This window comes from Drosophila teissieri, chromosome 3R, assembly GCF_016746235.2.
Source record: "Drosophila teissieri strain GT53w chromosome 3R, Prin_Dtei_1.1, whole genome shotgun sequence".
Classification (NCBI taxonomy): Eukaryota; Metazoa; Arthropoda; class Insecta; order Diptera; family Drosophilidae; genus Drosophila; species Drosophila teissieri.
In genome coordinates, this window is record NC_053032.1 from 12983882 (window position 1) to 13005737 (window position 21856).

General features: G+C 44.2%; 3 protein-coding genes across 13 annotated transcripts; 1 reads left to right on the forward strand and 2 right to left on the reverse strand.

Annotated features, from left to right (window-relative positions):
• Positions 1-364: 364 nt before the first annotated feature.
• Positions 365-9022, reverse strand: LOC122619352 (periostin). 10 transcript variants are annotated; one of them, XM_043796241.1, is made up of 10 exons: positions 8896-9022; positions 8390-8501; positions 7638-7709; positions 4795-4922; positions 4179-4320; positions 2694-2885; positions 2334-2619; positions 1803-2271; positions 1052-1734; positions 365-989 (listed from the first exon to the last, which is right to left on the reverse strand). In XM_043796241.1, exons 2-10 carry the CDS (start codon positions 8458-8460, stop codon positions 504-506), a joined length of 2529 nt encoding a protein of 842 aa, XP_043652176.1. In that variant the 5' UTR covers positions 8461-8501; positions 8896-9022; the 3' UTR covers positions 365-503. The 10 variants fall into 10 exon arrangements, with proteins under 10 accessions (XP_043652176.1, XP_043652174.1, XP_043652180.1 ...); XM_043796239.1 differs by having other exon boundaries at positions 4795-4925; XM_043796245.1 differs by having other exon boundaries at positions 4795-5120.
• Positions 9023-9904: 882 nt separating this feature from the next.
• LOC122619194 (tachykinins) lies at positions 9905-21096 on the reverse strand. 2 transcript variants are annotated; one of them, XM_043795953.1, is made up of 4 exons: positions 20991-21096; positions 10953-11651; positions 10596-10806; positions 9905-10376 (listed from the first exon to the last, which is right to left on the reverse strand). In XM_043795953.1, the coding sequence occupies exons 2-4, from the start codon at positions 11592-11594 to the stop codon at positions 10363-10365; spliced, it is 867 nt and encodes a 288-aa protein (XP_043651888.1). In that variant the 5' UTR covers positions 11595-11651; positions 20991-21096; the 3' UTR covers positions 9905-10362. The 2 variants fall into 2 exon arrangements, with proteins under 2 accessions (XP_043651888.1, XP_043651887.1); XM_043795952.1 differs by having other exon boundaries at positions 10596-10830.
• On the forward strand, positions 14959-19156 carry LOC122619193 (beta-galactosidase). Its single transcript, XM_043795951.1, has 5 exons — positions 14959-15098; positions 16845-17066; positions 17123-17337; positions 17409-17826; positions 17926-19156. Exons 2-5 carry the CDS (start codon positions 16846-16848, stop codon positions 18983-18985), a joined length of 1914 nt encoding a protein of 637 aa, XP_043651886.1. The 5' UTR covers positions 14959-15098; position 16845; the 3' UTR covers positions 18986-19156.
• Positions 21097-21856: the final 760 nt, after the last annotated feature.

Below are 21856 nucleotides of genomic sequence, written 5' to 3' on the forward strand. Positions count from 1 at the left end.
GGAACGCCTAGAAAAGTGCACTTTTATATGATCCGAGGTCCGGGTTCTCAGCTACAGATAAGAACTGTGGGGGTAAAAGTTATTTTTCACTTTATATGTGTGATATTCGAAATAGATTTGCCTCCCTTAGCAAGCTTCTCTTCGTGAAAAGCTGGGAAGAGAATGCCCGCTCTTAGTTCCTTATGCATACATACGTATGTATATATGTCGCATTATTAATGTAGCTCTCTGAAAAATTATGATATTATATACCAACCAGCAGTTTTAAAGAGAAAACCCATTTCCAGTAAAGGTTTACAGCAACTGCAAAAGATAATACCTTTTGATAGCTCACATGTAAACAATAAACTTAACTCAGTTCATGTTTGTTTTAATACTATTTATTTTATTTATCAGCGAAGATTCTGAGCTTTGTGTGGCTTCCAATCAATTGACAAATCGTAAGAGTAAGTATAAATATCTGCTTTATATATCAATATGCATGAGATGGGGACGAGCAGCGCTCAGAAGAAGACATCGAAGTCGCCCTGGGGCTGATAGCCAGCTCCGGGCGGGATCAGCTGGGGTCGCTGCTGCTGGCGCTGTGGGCGTGGCACGATGATGTCGTTGATCTCGTGGAGAATGCCATTGGTGGCCACCACGTCGCACTTGGTGACGCCGGCGTTCTCGATCTTGGGACGGCGATCGCGGGTGATGCGCAGATGCTGGCCAGAGATGGACTCAATGGAGCGGACAAATGGCCAGTTGGTTGGGATGATGCCGGCACAGCAGACAACATCCTCAACGATATGGGTCTTGACCAAGGCCAGGGGATCGGTGGGCTTCGAGCCCTCGCCGGACTCGTTCAGCTCCTCGAAGACATCGTTCTTGGGCACCAGCAGGGTGAGACTCCTCGAGTCGTTGGACAGCAGCTGGGTGAGATTAGCCTTGCGAACCAGCTCCAGGAACTTGCTGTAGTTGGGATTAGCCTCCAGCAGCTTAAGCATGTTCTGTTGAAAATTTACAAAGAAAATATAAGCAATATATTCCATGAAAAGCACTAGCAACTCACATTCTTGGGTGGCGCCAAGGCACGATCCACCTGGTGGAGGACGGATCCGCAGCTCTCGTCATCGAAGTGCACCAGGCGGGCGCAGTTGACCGTTGCCCGGTTCATCACGTCCGAGAAGAGGGCATGTGTGGAGTAGAGATTCAGACGCACAGGGGACCCAGCAACCGTGGGCAGGGATTTCTCCGACAGGTCACAAGTCTTGATCATGGGCTTGACCACATGGTAGTTAAGGAACTCCAGCAGATCCAAGTTGTGATTCAGCAGCTCCGGCTGTTCCTTGAGCATGCGAGCCCATTCCGTGTTCTGCAGAGCCTTGTCAGTTGGCGCAAAGATGGTCACGTTGTCCAGATCGTCGAACTGATCATCGTAGCCAGAGGCCTCCAGCAATCGCTGGAAGATGGTCAGGTTCTTTTGCGACATCAGCGAGGTCATGGGCAGAGCCGACTCGGTGGGCAGGATGGTGTCGATCACGTGCAGGACTCCATTGGTGCCCATGATATCAGCGTCAATGATTTTTGCCAAGTTATTGATGGAGATGGGATTCGGCCCAGTCTGATTCGCAGCGCGTTGGGTGCGGTTGAGGAGCAGGGGTTCTCCCAGCAGATTGTAGGCGGTCGTCTTGGCGCCGGGAACAGTGGCCAGCGAGCAGAAGGTGAGGTCCAGCAAGTGGTTCTTCAGGATGTCTGCGGGATAAATGGGAATCATTTTGGGTTAGTCAACTGGTTGTGGGTTAGTTTCCAGGCCAACTCACTAGAGGCACAACCACGACCCTCCTTGAGGGCACGGCGCAGATGAGGTTCCAGCTTGTCGAAGGCGGCGTCGGTGGGCACAAAGATGGTCACCGGCTTGTCATCCTCCAGCATGGCGCTCAGGTTGGTCTTCTCCAGAACAGTGCGCATGATGGACATATCCGCACGCTCCCTGATGATGTCCATTAGGTTCTTGGTCAGCGGCTTCAGTACTCCACCCAGAGTGTGGACCAGGGCCTGCTCCGAGAGCTTGTCGTGCTTCTCGATGGGCACACAGTTGGCGGCAAAGCGGTAGGGTTCCAAGCCCAAGGCCGCAGGCAGCTGGTAGCTGTTGATGCGGATCTTCTGGTCAGGCAGCTCCGTCTGCAGAAGCTTCTCATTGGGCACGTCCTCCAGCTGAACCTCGCCGAGCACAGCGTGCAGCTTGTAGATGGATGGCTTGGAAGCCTCGGCCTTGGCATCCTCAACATTCTGTTGTTTGTAAAGAATTCCCTTTTATTTAGCTTACTTTTAGTAACCAGAGGCATGCTCACATTCTCCTGCTGATGGTGACCACGGTACTCCGTGAAGGCGGCGTCGTTGGGCACGAAGAGGGTCACCTTCTTGCCACTGCCTGCGCCGAGCATATCGGCCAGCTCGCCGGCAGTGCGAGCGCTCTCCAGGAACTGCTTGGCACCCATGTCACTGGCCGTGGCCTCCACGTCCTTGATGTCGATCTTCTCGCAGGGCGTCGTGAAGTCGGCGTTTCTGGGGCGTCCATAGCCATAGCAGCACTGGCGGGTCATCGTCAGCGTTTTCTTCTTGCCATTTTGATTCACGCTGCAGGGGATAAAGTATTCAATCAATTGGGTAATCCTAGTGGGTATTGGGTAATCCTAGTGTAATCTGCTTACATCTTGGTGCAGACGTGCTTGTTGGGCTTCTCCGCGCAGGAGTTCACGCTGAATTGGAACTGGCCAAAGAGTGGGGATCGCACCACGTTGGTAACGCCATCACGTTCCTGGCCAAAGGTGTCCACGGTTTCTTCAGCCTCCGTTTCGGTGGCCACGGTCTCGTCTTCCTCCTTTTCGGTGCACACATTGGGGCTGAATGGAGCGAAACATTGGTTGTTGGTTAACTAATATGTGATGAAGTAATCGATCGGCGAAGTAAATGGGATCAGGTCTTTGAATACATATGGTGCTTATAACTTGTTAACACTTACTAATAATCATTTGCTACATTTAAGCCACGATCATTCTCCTGTTAGGTGTTCTACAAATTCCTTTATACTCGTTCTAGCCAAACCTACAAGTTCCCCGCTAATGAGTTGCTCATATATCAGACGTGCAAATCGAAATGTCAATGCACTATATCGTACAGCCTACAGTATAATACAGTAAAATTCTGATTCAACCCTAAATTGCTATATGCCCACAACTCCGAATCCAATCCAACTTAGCTGGTTGATCAGCACTCGCTAACCGAGTGTTTGCCCAATGGATTTGCACAATGAGTCGGCATAGAAAGCATAGTTATACTATACAAACTGACTTTTATGTAAAAGCGTTCGTGTGTTGGCTCAACAGCTTTGCCAGTCCATCAATTCAATTATGGCAGTGATGAGACTCCTCGCATTTTGGTTTCTGAATGCGAACTCATTGTGTGCGTAGATTTTAGAAATTTCTCACTGAACCATAGATACACAGTCGCATATCGCATATGTATATATGTACAATATACATATGTAGTTTGTAATGCAGCTAATTTTTCAATTTGCCACATCTGTGACTTTCATTTCACTATGTCCGCAGCAACGAGTTCATCGCACACTGCAAAAAGACGACAAGTGGATTTCACAATTTATAAAAGTGCAAGCTCGGCTGTAGAAACCGTGTAGTTGTGCACTTATCCAATATAGTCACTACATCACTACATCACTATATCTCTATATATTCATTCACTTTTCCCTATATACATACTCGAACAGTGCCCATCTGGCTGGGCAATTAATCGCAGCAGCAATCGATCCCTGGAAAAGTATTAGGCAGCCTCAGCTGCGGGTAATCTTGGATGGAAAATTATTTAAGTAGGTATTTACTACTTAATTGATATGCTCGATCGCCTCTATAATGGCGATAACACATCCAAGTTTACACAATTACAGATTACTATGGAAGACACCATACCCCGTATATACAATCATATACTTAATGGGCCGTATGAACTTGACATTGTGCTCTCTTAATTGCCAAATGCCAAGAACAGCGAAGTTGGACGCAGAATCACTCGAGTGCGGCGATTAGGAAAGACGCCAAATTACTGACCATAACTGGGGGACTGGGGGGACTTTTCAGCAGTCAAGCCCCAATCAAGTGCCCTTGATCGATGCCACTTACCCCTTCCACCAGGGCTCCTGGGCAGCTCCAAAGCCGAAGCCTCCGAACGAGTTGAAGAACTCATTGCCAAAGAAGGGGAACGACTGCTGGAAGAAGATGGCCGGATTTGGTGCATTCACATCCGTGGTGATGGTGTCCACATCTGCGCATAAGGAAACGTAATTAAAACCACACTTGAAAATTATTGCTGTGCTTCAAGCTAAGGTATTGCTATTTCCTCACACATTTGGAATATATTTTAGTAACAATTTTAATTACGCTGAGCTTATGCTCGCACATAATATTCTCTAAAGTACTAATTTAGCAAGTGCAATTTTGATGGCATTGTTCAATCACTATAATTAGGCAATTGATTGTTGATCAAGTGCACAGAAGTTTATGGCTTGTGGAATAAGTCGCGTCTTAGATTCAATTTTAGATTTAAGCTCAGATTTAATTTCAGATCTAATTTCAGAATTACTTTCAGATTTATTTCCAGATTGATTTGAATTGGAGTAGGAAATAATTGCAACAGAAATAATTAGAAGAGTTTCGCACTTCTATTTCAATTTATTTCAAACCTATTTCTAGGTATAAGTGAGTATATAACGTATAGAATAGGGATTGGAGCACTTACTGAATGGCTTCTGCTCCACACCGCTGGGAGTTTGAGCGGGAACGGTGGCCGCCGTCTCCTGGCGACCCTGCGGCTGCTGCTGGTGCTGCTGCTGGTGCTCCAGGGGCACGAACTCGGTGTCGAATCCGCTGCTGAATAGGGGCAACAGGTGAGATGAGTGGAGCTGCGGGGCCAGCGGGGCGGGTCCGTTCCAGACGCTCGCCATCCGCTGCGAGGCCTGGGCATGCAGTGGATCGTGGGGCTCGAGCGGTGCGAGTGGTGCGAAGGGCAGGGGCGCGAACAGGTTGCGATGCGCCGGCAATGGGTGGGTTAAGTGTGGCATAAAGCTGCAGATCGGTGGGCATGGTGGGTGATGGGTGGTGGGTGGTGTAGGGTGGTGTAGAGTTGTGTGGTTAGTGTATACAGTAAATGCTGGCTACTGTGTGCCGGTGTGTGAGTTCCCTTCATGCAAATTCCAATGGCGAGCGGAACGAATCGAAACGGAACCGGGACCCAATAATTCATATGCCTTCATTGTTCCCTCGCATAAAAAGAAGCTCAACTCTACCCCCAGAAAACTAAATACATGTATCTGTATGTAGTATATATGCTGATCGTGCTCATTGTTTAGGTTTTTTGCGCAGCATTTACCTGCGCCGCATACTAAGCGCCCCTCTCAGTGGAACTCCTATTTAGAATCAAATGAAAATAACTTTTTAAGTGCCGAAACAATCGCTGAAAAAGGCGAACAAAACTTGAGGAATGTTCCTGCACTTGTCATCCATCAACTGAGATTTATGTCAACGGATTTCGGTTTTTCTGCGTCTCCCAATGCATTCGAAATCTAGAAACTGATCCAGACACTTTCTATGAAGACATACGCGTTAGCCAACTTCAAATCATTTTTTTCTCCGCTGCGGCTCATTAAAATTCGCTTCGCGGGAGCTAATTAAAAAAAGCTCATAATAAGAGCTAAATGAAAAACAAAAAAAAAACAAAAAAAAACGAAACTAGTTGGTAATAAATAATAAAACAATAATGCCCGAAAAGGCGAAACGTAACAATTTGTTGGGTTGCTGACTTTGAGGTACTTCTGTGTATCCGATTCACTTCTGGTCGGAGTTCTGCCTCTGCCCAAGATGACTCATCCAGGCGGGACGTGATCGGCAGGGCTCAGAGCGGCTTTGGTAGTGATACAGACGATTTAAGCCGACATTATAGAGGCTTGGCCAGGTGCCAGATGATTATGTTCCTTTTTTCTACTCCTACCAGTCAGATTCACGGGAAATCACTTGTGTACTCGTTATATTGCTACAGCGAAATTGCACTCAGCTTGAATCAATTGTGTGTCCATCAATCACCATAATATTCAATAAAAAATAATGCTTAAATTATTCGCATTAATAAAATACGTTACAAAGTTATCATGACAATTTTCAATAACTTGAAAGTAAGTCAAAAACTTTTTTGTTTTCCATTATATAAACTATTGTACGTTGATTATTCAATGAAAGGAATTTTTAGAAATGCATTCATGAACATTCATGAACAAATTTGAATTAATAAAAAAAATTCTAACAATGGAACCAGTGCATTTTTAAACCTAGGAATATATAATCTTATCACATTTTATGAGAAAGATGAGATTTCAAATATATCCATTTAGCAGTAAGTCAATGACTTGGTAATTTGTGAAAGATTGATGAATATTTGAAGTATTCGTTTTGTAAGCTATTCTAGCCCACGCTGAATATCTGTAGAATGCATATCCAATCCGTGCATCGAATACAATTTGCAAACAAACTAAATTCTGTCCGGTTGAAGCCAGAGCGAAAGTCATTGGCCACAGAAATTTCCAGGGAAATGTTTACGTCGAGGGCAGAGATGGATCCAACCAAATGGCTGCCTGATTTAATTAAAGCGCAGCCGTGGCAGGCAGAATAAAAAACATTCGGAGAGCGTTAAAGGGGGAAATACGAACAACAAACCAAATTGTGGGTGACCCAATTCGAGGGCAGATTATAGAGTTGGCGGGGGCATTCTTTAGCCGGCGCATTACCCCTTCCCACACTATGCCACTTCATGCCGTGTCAAATGTCAATTGCTTTCAGGGCCAAAACCGTTCGAGATTTGTGTGTCAAAGATGAGCCAGCCCTGCGGCGGCTTGAACCCCAAAGGTGGCAAAGTCAGCCAAGTGTGGAGCGACCGGCGGAGATCGGAGATCGGAGGATGAAGATGTGGATGTTGTGCTGTTGGTTGCCCAAGTCCCGCGGTGTTGCCCCACTTTGGTTGCACATTGTTCTCTTGCGATGCAGTATCTTTCGCAAAAAGAAAAAAATAAATAAGCCAAATGGAAGACTAAAATCTTGGCCTTTGTACATTCCCAATTGCGGCAAAGAACCAACTCGGCTCGATGCGGATTTATTGGCAGACAATCTCTGCGACTCAACAGTTTCAGCTTAAGGTTTATCAATTGAGGTCAATACTCGCCGGGCTTTGGACTTTCTTTCTGGGGGAACTTTTCGCTCTTTCAGCGCCTTCGCTACCATAAACATTTCGGTCAACTTTATTTGCAGTTTCGTTTAGCGGGCGAAAAATTTCTCCAAGAACAAACAGGGCTCGGTGTTCGGTGCTCGGTGGGCTTTAAAATGTCATAAAAAGCACTGAACCCGGTATTAGCCAACTTTTATGTGGTGTCACTGGGCCCTCCGGCGGAACCCGTGAGTAAAAAAAATTAAAACTGTTTAAGCATTTCGAAGTTGTTTCACATGTAAGCCTCGTCTGTATGTTTGCTTTGGTAAGTAGTTGTGAATGAGCAAGTCTACTGGGGAATGAGGGGACTCAACAGTTTACTTATAGTTCACCTGGACTTATCCGAGGACTCGTGTGAGGAACCCGAAGAGTCATCGAATTCGGCAACCTCATCAGAACTTGAACTGGAATTCAACATTTTATTTATTGGGACAGGTTCAAAAGGCCGGGCGCTTGGGTAAAATCTACTGGGGGTAGTTCTATGGGACTTAAGCACTTAATATAAACGATTATTGTTCGCAATTAGCTTGGAACCTTTACCAATTGGTCTTCAACAATTTTTTGAAAAGGTCGTTTTAAAATATCAGCAATGGTCATAAGTTTACACAAAGTACTTGGAATTAAACTCGTGTCTTACATTAATATTGTTATGAACATTATTATTGATGGTATCAAACGGTTCAATTTAGAGATCTAGTTAGTCAGATTTAATGAATTCAGTTTGATCTTGTATCTGTTTCGAAGTGTTTTTTGAGATGGTTCCGAAAAGGGTTTTCAAATATTTCGGATCCGCTTGTTAGGTAAAATTTTGTACCAATGATTCTATGAAATTGTGTATGTTAAATTATACGAGCATTTCGATTTTGGTGGGCTCCAATAGTTTTATTTTGTGGGTCCCAGGCATTCCTGGCATCTCAATTGTGTTCCGATAACATCAAACATTTAGTTCATGCCTTATCAGAAGATGTCGATGTATGTTAACCATTAAGCCCGCAACGCAAACCACTCAAACTACGTGAAATGTGCATGAAACGAACGCTACACAGCACGAAATAATGGGAATAATGGTCGGCTTAATACTTACTCGCCGTAGAATGGAACCGCCTGGATCTGGATTGATCCCAGGAGGAGCAGGCAGGCCCACAGCCGTAGCATGTTTGCTATCACAATCTTAATCTGGAGCCTCGGTTTGGGAGCTAAGTAAATGAACGAGACAAGCTGAAAGTTGCTGTAATCAAGGGAATGGCCGAAGCTGGCTGAATGGCTGGTTGGATTTGAGAAATTTCACTGCGATGGATGGAAAAACAGCTGGGAAACCGAAGAAATACAGGTTTTCCACGCAGCGCTGCACTCGCGTATGTAGGTGACTGATTTTGGGAGTGAGAGCGACGGTCGAAGAAGAAAATTTTCCACTGTCTTCACGCATTAATTGTGAATATACGGACAGACGACATATGCTGCCTGTCACTCACGTGTAATTATTGTCAATTGTCTTGTTTTACAAAAATTGGCACACACTCAATTATCAAATGTCTCTGGCTCCTTTGGCTGCAGTAGCTAATCGCAAAAACAGGCACTAGTGGCACTCACGAAAGTGGTTATAGGTTGCTTGCTCCGACGATGTGGCCGCTTCAAGTCGCAGTTCAAAACTAACTGCCCAAGAACGTCGAGCATCTGGTATTTATAAGCTGCTCTGCCACACTCGCAGTCGCAGTCGATTCCTCTGCCGCATTTAGTGATCATGTAGTGGAGCTTTAAGAGAACGGAGAGAACTTTTGGGGACGCTTTGGAATCGGGTATATATGTTTATGGGCTTATATGTGTATATATATGCAAATAGTGCGGGTGGCAGGAGGATCGATCGAATTGTGAAAGTGCCAACTATTAACACTTCATGGAAAAGTGAGTGAAACGAATTAATCATAGTAGCATTTGGGATTAAAAACCAAAACATAACTGATCTGAAGAATATTTCCCTCAATATAGAACCATTTGCACTAGGCGAAGGCTTGGCGATCGTTTCAAACATGTAATTTAAAAGCATTCATTTTAATCACTTTATTCATTTCTAGTTTATTTCGAATACTTTCACATGAATACAAATAGGTTTTAGCAGTTCCCAGAATAGTTTGCAGGTAAAACTGCACCGAGAGCGTTTTTGGCCATGTCCTACCTGAATTTGTTAGCCAGGTCTAGTGCGCACTCGGAATTTCGGATATTCCCGTAACCTCTAACACCCATCAATCACTGTGGCTTCTGGTCTGTTCCGCCTTATTAGGAGTCTCCTCATATTTTGAAACTGTTCCGATCGCTTTTTTGTTTTGCTCAAACAAGATGTCAGCTTGTAGCTACATGTGTAGATGAAATTGAAATTCTCGGAACTGTGAGAAGACTTTTTAATGCTTTCTTGTATTTAATTGCTCATTGTTTGATTTTAGTCAATATCAAATGATGATGTTCCTAAATATATATATGTATGTATATGGAAGTCAACCTGAGTAAGTTGAAACGCCCATTAAGTTGGCACCCCTGTAAAAGTCGTTTACATCAGTTTCTGAAATAAATATTTATTCATTATTTACAATATTTATTTGTGCTATTAATGTAGGTGTATATATATCTTGTATACGTAGATGTACCACAACTGAAAAGTATCTTTAAATATATTTGATTTAAATTAATAAATACTTTCCCATTTTTCTGTTTTCTTGTGCAGTTGAACGTCGTCTAGTTTAATGTTCATCGTAATTTTGATTAAAAGTTTACACTTAGATATGCAAATAGTACAATTGCACCCACACAATCTTTGAAGCATCATTCAATTTCAAATAAATTCACAATAAATTATTTGCAAGTCTCGTTATACATTAAGCTGAAATTTTGTGTGTCCGTGTTTGAAATAATCTCCAGCCCAGTGATTATTTGAAACACTCTTGTGATCCATTCTGTTTCCAAGTCTGCTCTCCCGGTCCCCTGCGTCCATCTATTTTCGCCTTTTCTAGTTTTGTAGCTCTAAGAGGAACTTCCATCGATATCATTCAAATCGCTCAACACCGCCTACTCGAAAAGTGCTGTGTGGACGAGGGGAAAAGAATAATCAAAATCCATAATTAATGGAGTATATAAGTGGGCTTCCCCGATTGACGAGCAATAAATAATAAATGTATTAATTGAAGACTTGAATCAACAAGCAGAAGCCAGCTTAAGTTGCTTAATAATAGGTTGCCTCCTAATGTCCATTTGGAGTTATCTGTTTACCTATTGATTTTGGTTGAATGAGCTCGAATTACCTGGCCGTTTGCCTCGCATTCCCAGGAATCCGTTGGGCGCCCGCTTCTCTCCCCAGAGGTAGAGCCATGGGTGAACCAGAGATTGCTCGTGATCCTCCCCAATCCCAGTTCCGATGCCGTTTCCCTCCAGATCGCTCTTCTTGCCACGCACCGCCACAAACTTGCTGTTGAAGTCCGCGAAGCGCTGCTGCTTTCCCCTTAAGTCATAGGACTTTTTAAAGAAAGTGTGCCAGAACTGGGGTCGATTAGATCTTCACATAGAATGACTATATTACGCAATTCAGTGGTCGCTTTTATGTGTTATTCATCAAGAGAGACCACTGTACGTGCCACCAACTGCAAGGTAAGTCCACTTACATCGGAGAGAGCTGCCCGCTTGTAGTGCTGGTGGGAGACGTCCTTCTTGCCGCGCATCCCCACAAATGAGTTGACCGGCGCCCGCTTCTGTTGCAGCTCGGTGGCCTCGTCCGCATCCGCGTCATCGTCGCCGGCCAGCAGAGCGGGCCGCTTGCCTCGCATGCCCGTGAATCCTGTGGGCGCCCTCTTGCCCGCCGCTGAGCCCACGCGGTCGAAGTAGTCCTGCAGCAGGCTCTCCCGCAGCCGCTCCTCCTCCAGGCTCTGCAGCACCTCGGAGAGGCGGTTGTTGATCGGGAAGAACTTCTTGCCGCGCATGCCCACAAAGGCAAGCGGTGCCTTCTTCAGTCGCCGCCCGTTCTCGGAGTAGCTGCTGTCCGCCTCCTCGTCGGCGTAATCTAGCGGATCGGGCCCCGAGTTGCCCAGCCAGTTGCCCTCCGAGGTGTCGCGCTCCTCGTCCTTCTTGCCGCGCATCCCAATGAAGCTGGACGTGGGCGCCCGCTTCACCACCCTGCGCGTCTCATCGGCTCCCGGCGTCAGTGGGCTGCCGGACACCTCCGTCTCCGTGTCCGCCGCACTCGATGGTGCCGTCAGCAGGAGCAGCAGCAGCAGCGCCCCTGCTAGCAAGCCGCTCAGAGGGCGCATTGGACGTGGCGAGCTTTTAGGCGGGCGTGAAATTGGATGCGCTGCTGGAAAAGCGGACTTGGAAAAAATCGGGAAAAATAGGGAATTATGTTTGTTTCAAATAAATATGTAGATATTTTATTACAGATTATCACAAGCAAATGTGGATATTTCTTAATTTTAAACTAGAAATTTATTTAGAGTCTAATAGGTAATCACCATGCTATATTTCGAAATTTGCATATCATTTGCCTTATGAAAATGTGACGGAATTTAGCTGCATTCCTGTTTAAAAACACGTAGTATTTTTTCTCACTCCCGTATACAATTAAAATAATTACTAGAGGTATTAAAAGGAAAAGCCGTATGAAGAGTAACCCTTTAAAAATGTTTTCCATTTCATTTCCTGCTCTGTTTGTTTTGATTTTCCTTCTTTTTTTTTGTTTTGCTTTTCGCATATACTTGCTTTAGTGCACTTAGACTCGCAAATTCCCCGCGGCGGCGTCTACTTGACCTTTTTGCATTCGTGTTCTGGGATTAGCGGGGGGTGTTTAGCACGTCAAGGAGCTTGGGGGGAAATAGAATGCTTTCCAGCATATATTCATGCAACATAGTATATACAAAAATAATAATATAAACTATGGATTATACAAAAATATTAAATAGAATCGGTTTTATAGCAAATATGCAAATGATAGATCATAACTACTGCAATTCACTGAAATTTTAGTGGCGCAAGTTTCTGCGGAAATATCCAAACACATTTGGATGCTTATGAGCGCTGGCCTTTAGGCGAGATGCAATCGAGTGCAAGTGCAACGGCGGCTGATGCTGCAACTTTAGTCCCAAGTGCAAACACCCAGGACGAAGTGGGCGGGGTTCACTCAAGAACTGAAATCGCACCTTATCGACACATAAATGTATTAGGCCTTAAAGCTACAACTTTGTAAATATATGGTTCAGAATATTCATTTTCATAGAAATAATTTTATAAATATTTATGTTATGAGGTGCAGTCTGTAATGAATTTAGATTTATGCAATATAAAAACCATTGATTCATTTAAGTTTCAAAAATGATCAAATATTTTGATGTCGAAAGTGATTTTGCTTATAATGAACTTAAGATTAAATAGAAAACCAATATTTATATACTAGTACAAATAGTTTGTATACCAATGCTATTTCAAAAACTTTTCCTGCCTTTTTACAACTAGATTTTTTCGTTGTTTCGAGTGCAACATCCCAAGTGCGAGTATCTCTAACGAGTTGACGCCACGCATGATTATGCCACGCCTTGTAAAGTGGAATTGCCATGCAAATAAACCCCCGTCCTGATGGCTAAAACCCGTGGGGAATGGGGGAGAGGGGGCAATGGGGTCGCAGTGGCAGCTGCAACAGGAGCAATAGATGTAAAAACTGTGGCGACGTCTAACGATGCGATGCGCACAGGAAACAACAAACATGTAATTCAATTGATTGCCACCGGCGGCGACAACCGCAAACAAGCAAACATTGCAGCTTCGGGCTGAAAAGTGCAGAAGCAATTCAATTGAACTTAGCGAAATGCATTTGAATTCAATTGATGTCGAGTCTGCCACAATCAACAGGTTGTTAGGCACTTAGGTCTCATCGCTGTTATGATTACGACGCCTCTGTTTGCTTGGAGTTGGAATGGTGCCAAAGTGCTAAAAGGCCCCAAAGTTTGCTGTTTTTCCAAGGAAAAAATGGAATATTAGGGACTAAAGGAGAGGTCCTCAAATGTCAAAGCGTCAGAACATGCCGGTTGTACTTTAAACTAACAGTGGGCATAAGTACCAGATATCATTTTGTAATTACAATCTAGAAGCTATAAAAAATAGTTACTTACACAAGAAGGCAAAATATCAAGGCAATTTCCATATGGAACGTAAAAATTTGATTAGGCAGGTTATAATTAAATTGTATTGCTGGTATTATTCTCGAATTCTCCTCCTTGACTAACTGATACCCCGTAATTTGCTATCTTATCCCACAGTGCACTAGGCCCAGCTAATTCAAGCAAAGTTTGCTGCTGCAAAATTAACAGTGTGCAAATGTGGCGAACTTCCGGTTCTCGGGCTACCTGGCCCGGCTCGTCAAGCCACGTCCTGGAAGGACACGAGGACATAAGGACATGAGGACATGAGGACGCTAGGACATCGGGCTGACAGGCGGCAGTTGGACAATGGAGCAGCACCAGGAAAACTCTACTCCCACCGCCGCCTTAATGCGGATAAGCTGTTAACTTGGCCATGTCTGTTGTCTAATTGTCTATGTAGGACACTCTCTGTCCCAGAACGTGCGAGTGTGTGCGAGAGTGTGTGCCTCGGGGTGTGTGTGCATCCCAAAGGACACTTTAAACTGCCGACAGGCGTGCGAGATTAAAGACGTGCCAAGTCGTCCTACGTCTAGATTTACATTTCGGCCAACACATTGTGTGCTCGGCCTTTGCTTTGCGTGTGTGTGTGTTCATTTTTTTCGTGGGTGGGTAATATGGGCCCATTAGCCCAGTTGTAAGAAAGGACTACGCAATGTGACCCTACAACAGACGAACGGAATCAGAGAGGCCCAGCAGAAATGTATGAAATTAATAATAAAACAACATGGAAAACTCACTTTTCGGCCAATTGCCCGCGGCTGCACTTCCATGTCACCCTATTTTGCATGCGAAAAGGAGGCCAGAGTTCAGGCCAAAGCAAATACACACAGTTAATGCATACAAAATGAGGCGTGACCATAATTTGAAATCGACTCCTTTCTTTCGTACTAGCAGCTGCAGCCCAATTCCGCATTTCCACCGGCATGCGTGTGGATTTTAAATAAATTTACATTAATTTTGTAGGAAAACGACTTGAACATGCTCCAGGGGCACGGAATATTAAACGGCACTCAATCGATGCATAAAGGGACAGCATCAATATGGTAGGTTAAAAGTCAAGGATCATTTGATGCAAAGCCAAGCCCAAAGGGTTTTAATATAAATATATCAAATAATATTGTTAAAATAATATTTTTAGTTTAGTGCATAGCTATGTTTAAGTCAGCCTATTTCTACTCAACAAATAAACAAACAAATCTGTATAATTATCTTAAAGTAAATGGATTTTGTTCGTTAATAAGAAAACTAACTCTTCAGTTTTCCCCAATATAGGGGTTGATAATGATGCTCTACAAATTCATTAACTTTGTGTGCACATTCGTTTTGATTTCTTTAGTTATTCTGTGCTCCATTGTTCAGCCAAATGTTGCCCAACAATGTTGCCGCTGGCTGCAATTGCGCTGGCCTCATGTTGCCAGCCGCGTCTTCGTTCTGTTCTGCACTTAATGGCGGTTTCTGGTCAACGCACGATCAGTTTGAATTTGGATTTGAAGCGGAACAGTTGGCGCACTTTCCACCGAGTAGTTGCACCCAGCGCGATCGCATTCTGTGTTTTTGTTTCGTCTGTGCTCTAAATCAACACAAAAGTCAAATACTTCTTTCACTGGGTGAGCTGCAATCAGCGAGGTGAGTGTCACATGAATAATTGGAGATAGTTTGGCTGGCTTTATTTTTTTGAAGAAAATAAAACCACCTGGATTCCTTTCGAAAGAAAAAAGGGGCGATCGCCAACTTTCTCGTCTAATTGCCAGTAAAGTTAAGCGGCACACGCAGTGGGGATCCAGCTTGTAAAGTCGGTAACTGGCATGCAAAATAATCTATTTAGGTCAGATGCCTAAAATTCACTGGGCTGAGCTCACGTTTGGTTTCCCGTTCTGATTTTCCCTTGGGCACAGCTAAATATATATGAGCATTCGTAGCTTAGGTACCCATATATGTACGGGGAGTTTTTTTGATGGATTGTATTTATTACAGGCTAATTCACAGATCATTTGGTTAGAGGGGAATTTTCCTTATCGGTTTAAGAGTCACTTAGTGATAAGACGTAGGGAATCACAATCGAGTGTAAGCATTTATGTATTTTAAATATTCATATTAATTCAATTAAACTGTTTATTTCATGTCAATAAAGCATGTATGAAACTGGCTTTTCTCAATTTAAGCTGCTGAATTCGGTATTTGTGTTAGGCAAACAGCAAAGATTCCCTAAAGTAATGGATTCTACATCGATTCGCTGTAGAACATTTTAAGTTCATTGGGGCAAACATTAAATCAAATAACCTCCTGCCAAAATTGGTCAATTATAGCACTTAAAAATGGCTAAATGAATCATAATATGGATTTATAAGGTCTTCCAAGCGGAAAACATTTATAAACTGATGGCGGACAAGCATCAGAGGATAATGAATCACAGAAATAGTTTTTAATAAGCGTAATAATGCCTGGAACAATATTTCATAGTTCAGCGTAATCAAAATAACCTGCATAGACAATTAAAAATAAAATAGAACACAAACACACGTAGCATACACTTGTCAAATCGCATAAAACGAAGAAAGTGAGAAGCAGCAAATTGCGCCGATAAGAATGAATTCATAACAAAGTGTCCGAATACAGAAATAACAATCCATTATTATTGTGGAACAGCTGCTGTGGAAATAAAAAAGTTTTATGTGAAACACTACTCTGCGCGAAGAAGCCAGATTAAATAATTGACTTAGGCTGAGCTTGCATTAATTAATGAGACCCAAAGGGAATGTGAAACAGCAGAGTGAAACCAGAAAGCGCTCAAGCCAAGAAGTTCAGGGGGGTAAATGGAATTGAGTAAATGGAATTAATTTCAAACAATTTATAAGCAAAACAAACAAAAGATTTTATCGTTTTGTTGTCACTAAGCAATTGAGCCGTGAACTTCAATTGAAACATTTCAGCTGAAACGAGACTCGCTTTGCACTGCGATGAACTCAACGCCGCTGATTTAGATTGATTCACTAGGAAGCGGAACGGGTTGCGTCTGTAGACTATCCGGAAGATAAACGTTGTTTAAAGAAAACCGATAAACTAACAGGAATTCAACAATCTTTAAAAGAATGCGAAACATGGGACATATATATAGATTAGATATACTATTAATAGTCAATCAATTGGCTGTGGATCTTTTTGTCACTTTCAATTACTGTTACGTTGGGTGTCAGATATTATTGCTACCGCTTTTTATCACGACTGAAGAGGTTACTTTTTTGTACTAATAAAACTGGTGAAGTGTCTCCCATTTTCTTCTTATTTCACTATAACAATAATTGAAATGCAATTTTAAACTAAGCCTGGATTCCCAGCACCTTGATTGATGTACAAATCCGTGTAATCCTTTAGAATGAAGTTTAGTGCGGTGGTCCTGGTGGGTCTACTTCCGCTGCTGGGAGCTGTTTCAGCGAGTCGCTCTTTCGTAGTGGACTACGAGAACGATCAGTTCCTAAAGGATGGAGAACCATTCCGATTTATTGCCGGCTCCTTCCACTACTTCCGTGCTCATCCAGCCACCTGGCAGAGGCATCTGAGAACAATGAGAGCCGCGGGTCTGAATGCGGTGACAACGTGAGTCACTTCTAGGGTGTTAGTGGTTCGATACTCATGTTTCAATTAACTACAAGCTATGTGGAGTGGTCATTGCACAATCCGCGGGATGGCGTTTATGCCTGGAGTGGCATTGCCGATCTGGAGCACTTCATACGCCTGGCCGTGGGCGAGGATCTGCTGGTCATCCTCCGTCCGGGTCCGTATATTTGTGCGGAGCGTGACATGGGCGGCTTTCCCTACTGGCTGCTTAATAAGTATCCGGGGATTCAACTCCGGACAGCAGATGTCAGTAAGTATTGCTTCTGCTTTTGTGAGTTTTTAAGATTGCTGTCTAACTGCTAAATTCCCTAAATGTCCCAGATTATCTTAGCGAAGTTCGCATTTGGTATACCCAACTGTTTGCCAAGGTGAGCAAATATCTGTATGGCAATGGGGGGCCAATTATCATGGTCCAGGTGGAGAACGAATATGGCTCCTTCTATGCCTGCGATCTCAACTATCGGAACTGGCTTCGCGATGAGACAGAGAGTCATGTCAAAGGGCACGCGGTGCTCTTCACCAACGATGGACCCAGTGTGCTGCGCTGTGGAAAAATCGAAGGCGTCCTGGCGACCATGGACTTTGGAGCCACGAACGATCTTAAGCCCGTTTGGGCCAAGCTTAGAAGGTACCAGCCGAAGGGTCCGCTGGTCAATGCGGAATACTATCCCGGCTGGCTAACCCACTGGACGGAGCCGATGGCCAATGTCAGCACCCAGTCGATTACTTCCACTTTCATGTAAGTGGCACATTAGTTTTAGGCAATAATTATAAATATATGCAGTTGTTATCTAAAGAATCAATCAAAAGCCAATGATAATGATGATTTGCTCTCCAGAAACATGCTGGATAATGGTGCAAGCGTGAACTTCTACATGTTCTACGGCGGCACCAACTTCGGATTTACAGCTGGTGCCAACGAGATTGGACCCGGAAACTACATGGCGGACATCACCAGCTACGATTACGATGCACCCATGACGGAGGCAGGGGATCCCACTTCCAAATACCAGGCCCTGCGACGTATCACTGGCCGCTATCTCCCGCTGCCAAAGCAACCCGTGCCCGGACCCGTTCCCAAGCGATCCTACGGAACAGTGCGTCTGACCAGCTGCTGTAGTCTGCTTTCGCCGGAGGCGCGAACTCGTCTCTCCACTGGCTTTGTGCAGTCCGCCAAACCGAAGAGCTTCGAGGCTTTGGGACAGTATTCCGGTCTGGTGCTCTACGAGACCTGGTTGCCCAGTTTCCAGCGGGATCCTAGCATCCTGAGCGTACCCGGCCTGGCGGATCGAGGTTACGTTTATGTGGATGGGGAGTTTGTGGGTATTTTGGCCAGGGAAACACCCGTATTCGAATTGCCCCTCAGTGCAAGTGCCGGACGGAGGCTGCAGATCATCGTTGAGAACCAGGGTCGCATCAACTACGGTCGTCAGCTGAACGACTTTAAGGGCATCCTGCGGGATGTGCGACTGGACAAGCAGGTGCTGAGCAACTGGAACATGACCCAATTCCCTCTCGAGTCGTACGAGAGCCTGGAGCAGCTGATTTCCGAGTCGGATGAGGCAGTGCGTCAGGGCTTCCAGGAGCTGAAGAACCTGCGCACAATGCTGCGCACTGGTCCCGCCATCTACCACGGTCAGCTGGACATCCAGAAGAAGTCGGACCTGGCGGACACCTATCTGGACATGTCCGGCTGGGGCAAGGGCATTGTCTTCCTAAACGGCGAAAATCTCGGCAGGTACTGGCCACTGGTGGGACCTCAAGTCACCCTGTATGTTCCGGCGCCCGTGCTCAAGGTGGGCTTTAACCGTCTGGTGGTGGTGGAGTACCAGCAGACACCCACCTCACAGGAGCTGCACTTCCGGGACAACCCCATCCTGAACGCGAGAACCGTTTAGTCGTCGGCCCAAGGACCTGTGCGACTTGCATCCATCGCTGTAGCCATACATCATGCATCATCCGTTTATGTAGATCTAAATGTAAATTTATGCGGTTTAAGTTCTTTGCGAGACATTAAAGCAACTCCGAGACGGACGCGTCCTGTCTGCCTCGTTATCCCTTTTGTAAAAGACTCATTAAAGCTGTGGGGGCATGTGGCCATGGTGGCCATGGTGGGGATGGAGGTGGTGGAGTGACAGGCCTGCCATGTGTGACCTTTGTGCCTTGGCCAAATTAATCCCTAATGATTGAAATTGAAATCCAGAGAAATGCGCTGATGATGAGTCCGTAAGTCAAAGGCGAGTCGAAAAGTGAGTCGCGTCTTGGTTCGTTGATTTTTTAGGCTCCCAAAAGTTTTTTATGACAATCCCACTCCATTTGTTCCCGCTGGCATTTGGGTTCCTTAAGAACATGTTATATTACTGCTGCTGATTTCGAAATGTGTACATGTCTTAGAGTTTTTGGATATTTCAGGATGGAGTTGTCCAATGAACTGACCTAAACTATATTTTATTTACAGGAACAAAGAAACTAAGGCTAGTCAAACTGTTAGGACTTCTAAAATTGTTTATACAAAGTTGTTTATACATTTCTAAATTCAGTTGTTTGTTTACTCGCACTCTATATACGTTTCTCTATTAATATTTATGCCTAGTTAATGAGCTAATAGTTTCATCGCCCTTCAGCTTTCTCAAACTGTCCTCGAACTGTGATGAAATATTTACCCAAATGGTGTACCTGGCCACGTTTACATTACACGGAGTGCTCCTGGCCCGGAGAATGACTCCCTACTTGACCATCTCTTGTTGCCGTAATGAGTGCGGCAGCTACAGTTGTTGGCCGGGTTAATTAGTCCTGGCTCACACACATTCCCATGCACTGGCTTACATTTTAAAGGATCTTCCTTTTAGGCGCAGCTGCAGCTCAAGTATTTGTGTATTTTTTGCTGGCTACACATGCTGTAATTGCCCTGTTCTCGTTGTCCAAGTTGACATAAAACAAGTTAAGACCCAGGGGCAGTTTTAAAGCGCCGCCTCATGTCACCCGTGGCCACCCAGTCCGTCCATAGTGGCTTTTTGGGAGAGTGCTTCCCAAATGGGATGGCATTGCGTGCTGCCACCGGATGTGTGCCATCGCCATCCCAATCCCGGAATCTGGTGCCCTGCATTGATGTTGCTTTTTATTAGCTTTGGCCGCCGGCTGTCAATTGATGACGGCTATCCTCCATAAACAATGTTTCTGCTCCCGCCGCGGCGGGACCCAAATATGTAAAAACAAAACGAACTTGACTCCGAATTTCTGAGGAACTTGGTCCACTGCTTCCTTTATCACGCATTGTTTGAAGTTTCTTGTCAGCTAATCAGGCCAGTTAACACGTTAATTGTTACTCAGTTAACACATTCTATTTCTATATTTCATTAAACACCCAATCCTTTAAAATCTGCAGTTTTAATGTGCTGAATTTGCCAGGATTACGTGAAAACGTCGCGTTTTCTGTTCTTTAAATTGGGTGGAAGCCACCCATGAAGTTTAATGGTGAGATTGGACAAATGTGCCGTCGTAAAAACTTGTTGATGATATTAAGCAGACCCCGGAGATCAAGTAGGAAATAAAATCTGATAACAGTGCTCAAACATTGCTCTTAACAAGCCGAAGCATAAAATTTTGAATGTGTTGTTTCACAGCCAATTTTCGACAAATGTATTATTATCCCAGGTGCAATTTTTCTTCAAGACATAATAATATAAAATGTATTTCAATTCGTTTTAAAAGAAATGTTAAATGTTAGCTTAGAATATAGTTTATATTTTAGAAAAAAAGTTCTCTTCGATCGCACTAATTATCACTGTCGCTTACAAACTTCCTACCTATTTTGAAACTCAAATTAATTGAGTAGATATCATATTAAATATTAAGCAGAAAGTGCACCAAGCTAATGAAATGTTAGTGCAGAAGTTCACTTACAAATAGAGCCAATTCGCTTTGGAAATATCTTTCACTTTCAGTTCTATCCAACTGTTTGTTTCAATGCCAACTGCTCGCGTACCGAACGCGCCGAGAAGTATGCAACAACTGAGCGACAGATCGAAGCGACAACGGACCTTTATAAAAGCGGCAGAAGGATAAGGCCGAAACAGGAAGCCCGACCGGCAGGACACGAAGTTCAGCGGGACACGAGCTGCCTCGGCTGGTGTGTGTGTATGAGTGTGGGTGAGTGTGTGGGTGTGTGTGGGAATGCTCGTGCATATCAACAATTGGTCGAATAGAATCTGAAGCGATACGAGGTGTGGCTGTGTGTGTGTGTGTGTGTGCGAGTGTGGCGATGCGGTGTGTGTGCTCTTTTATGCGGCCGCCACTTCAGCGTGGAATAAAAAATTGCCTCCTCGCCGGAGCAATTGAATTGAACGGAAATTCTGTTTGCATATGTGAATAAAACATATGCAAAAAGTAGGCAAAATGCGAAAAAGGCAAAGCGCACAAAAGGAGCTGGAGATACGAGAAGCGAAATGAGAATGGAGCAACAGCAGCCAAACTGGCCAAATGGGAAAGTTCCGCGTAGAAGGAAATATTAATTTCGATTTCAGTTGGTCCCCGTACTCGGTGCTGTTTTTGGTTTATTTTAATATTTATGATTTACCTTACGCCTGCAAAGTGGACAAATAAAAATTATGCACTTTGTTGATTTTTCCCTGGCTGTTTGTCCAAAAAATTTGTAATTAAAATTATTCCCATGTGCCGCCTACAAAGCAAACAAAACAATGACCTTTTTAAACTATGTTGGGTGTTTTAAAAAAGGTAAGCTGGTATTCAAAACAATTATTGGCTACAAA